We start from the raw sequence: 2,500 nt of genomic DNA on the forward strand, positions 1-2,500 counted from the left end.
ACTCTTTCCAGCGACTTTCCTTGTTTGGCGTCTATGCATATTTATATTACTTTGTTATCAAGACTACATTATTATTTAGGGCTAATAGGCGAACGTATTTCTCTTAAAATTGGAATTAAATTTTTATTTGAATGAGATTTCGAATGGAAAGGCCTACGGCGAAGGAAAGGGGTACGGTATACGATCATACACTCGACGTCATTCATTTTATATCAGGAGGAATTTGCAAATTGAGCGAGTCGTCATTGGATACGAGAGAACAAGGTATTAGATGGTGTCGCGGGGATCGGATAAGGACCTATCCCAACAATAATAGTTGCTGGCCCAAACCAAAGTCAGACGCGCCATTAAACCTCGGCTCATCGGGTCAAGCCGACTCGACTCCTCTTCCGGGTACTCACCCTCGCAGATGTAGCCTTGCTGGATGATGCCCCAGAGCATGTCGGTGCAACTGTGGCAGTAGGTCGGCTTATGGAAGGTCTTCTTGGCGAAGGTGTGCCCGTGGCCGGGCGGGGCCCCTTCGGCGGGCCCGGCCATGGCCCCGGCTGCCGGCGGCTTCGCGGCACCGGCTCTCTCCCGCCAGATCCTCACCGTGAGGCCGCTTCACAGACTCTGGCCACCCGACGACCGCGGCTCCGGCGCCCCTCACCTCTCATCGCGCCACCTTTTGCTGTCCCTTTTCCTCCTCCTGCCCCTCCTCCACGTCCGGCGCCACCTCCTCTCCCGCGTCCTCGGGCTCTTACTGCTCCCGGTGCGTCCACGAGACAGTCCGTGCTCGATGCGGTCCGCTTCACATGCCAGGGGCGCTCTCGCAACCGTGGCTAGGTAATGGTCTCGGGGCGACCCGGGCCGGACGACATCGCGGCCCGGCCTCGTCGTACGGACTGCTCAGTACCGGGAGCGCTATGTCGCGGCCACGGCCACGGACTCCATGCCTCGGCCCCGGCATCGCAGGCGGGTGCTCAGTCGCAGCTGGCCCCCGTCGGCCCTACGGTTGAGGCTCTTCTAGCCGGCAGCGCCGGCATCGCCGAGAGGAACCCCGAGCTAGCTCAGCTTCGTCCCTCACTCGATCACTAGCACCTTCTCCCCCTCCTCCACCTCCGCCCCGCGATTAGACGTCACCACTATCGCTGCTGTTGATGCTGGTGCTGATGCTGTTGCTGCTGCTGTTGCTGCTGCTGCTGCTGATGATGATGATGCTACTACTGTTGATGTAGATACTGCTACTGCTGCTGCTGCTGCTGCTGCTGCTGCTGCTGTTGCTGCTGCTGATGATGATGATGATGCTCCTGCTCTTACTTCTGCTGATGATGATGATACTGACGGCTGTGCGCGAGTGACTGCTTCGCCGATTCTACGACCTCCGGAGCTCTTCGCGGCACCGACGCGGCAAGCCGCCGCTGCTGATGCGAGCCTACAATTAGAGTATAGTCGCGCATGAGTGTCTCAGTGTTAGAGAGATAGGGACGTGGCGGGAGAGCACAAAGGAGGAAGGGTGATGAGAAGAGTGAGCGGGAAGGTGACGTTGGGAGGGAAAGCGCTTGCGCTTTTCCGGCGAGTGAGCGCGTGCGCGCCAAGTCGACAATACCGAGGTTCAATCGGCGTCTTATATGTGCTCTGCAGGGAGTGTGTTGAAAGTGTTTTTCTTGACGCTCCTTCTATCTTATTTTCCCTTGCATCTTTGCTATCGCTCTAGCCCTACCTCTCTTTCCCCTTCGTGCCATCTCACCCTTACCGCCTCTGATTTGGAGACGAAGCGCTTATGATAAAGGTATGGCATGTTTCTTCATACGGGAGATTATTTTACAAGGGGTTTTGCATTTGTTTTTTTCCCTCGTTATGTTGTCTTAAGAAGTTGATTGGATCGTGTCGATATATTCGTAAACGGTGATTTTTTTTTTCTTTTTTTTTCCGGAAAATCACCCGGCTCTGCGCCCTAAAGCCCATGGACGGAAAAATAGCAATAAGCACGATTCAGCAATCCTGTCTATTACTACTTGAATGATTGATTCAACATTTTGTATTAGCCCCGTTCCTGTATCGTCCATACATTCAATGTCGATTAATTCAAAAGGTTATTTACGTGACATCTGGAAATACGTCAAACTGATGAAAACCTGATTTCTAAGTCACTTAATATTACGTTTCTTTAAAAGACACACCGATCTATAAATAAGTGGCACTGGCATGATATTTTTATAAAAGCGAATAAATCCTACTAATAATAAAGCGACATGCGATCGAAGCTGTATGAATTTATATCGTTACAATTAAATAATATCACCTCAGCTGCACTTGAATTCCCTATTTTATTCCTTCTAAACGCGAGAAAATAAATACCCAAGACACACGTTCTTTTCGTTCCAAGAGTAGAAGTACGTTGAAGCGTCGGTTATAATGAAAACAAATGAGCATGTATATGCGCGCGCGCGCCAGTGTGTTTGTGTGTTGTGTGTTGTGTGTGTGTGTGTGTGTGTGTGTGTGTATGCGTGTGCGTGTG

The 2,500-nt window shown here is 51.5% G+C and overlaps 1 protein-coding gene across 1 annotated transcript in view; it reads right to left on the reverse strand.

Moving 5' to 3' along the window:
- Window positions 1-655, reverse strand: part of LOC105367522 (diacylglycerol kinase theta) — a 53,570-nt gene extending 52,915 nt beyond the window's left edge. The window contains exon 1 of the mRNA XM_011506264.1: window positions 402-655. Within this exon, the coding sequence (XP_011504566.1) occupies window positions 402-537 (136 nt within the window). The 5' untranslated portion in view covers window positions 538-655. The remainder of the gene's footprint in view (window positions 1-401) is intronic.
- Between the last annotated feature and the right edge of the window lie 1,845 nt (window positions 656-2,500).

This window comes from Ceratosolen solmsi, unplaced genomic scaffold (assembly GCF_000503995.2).
Source record: "Ceratosolen solmsi marchali unplaced genomic scaffold, CerSol_1.0 scaffold7, whole genome shotgun sequence".
NCBI lineage: Eukaryota > Metazoa > Arthropoda > Insecta > Hymenoptera > Agaonidae > Ceratosolen > Ceratosolen solmsi.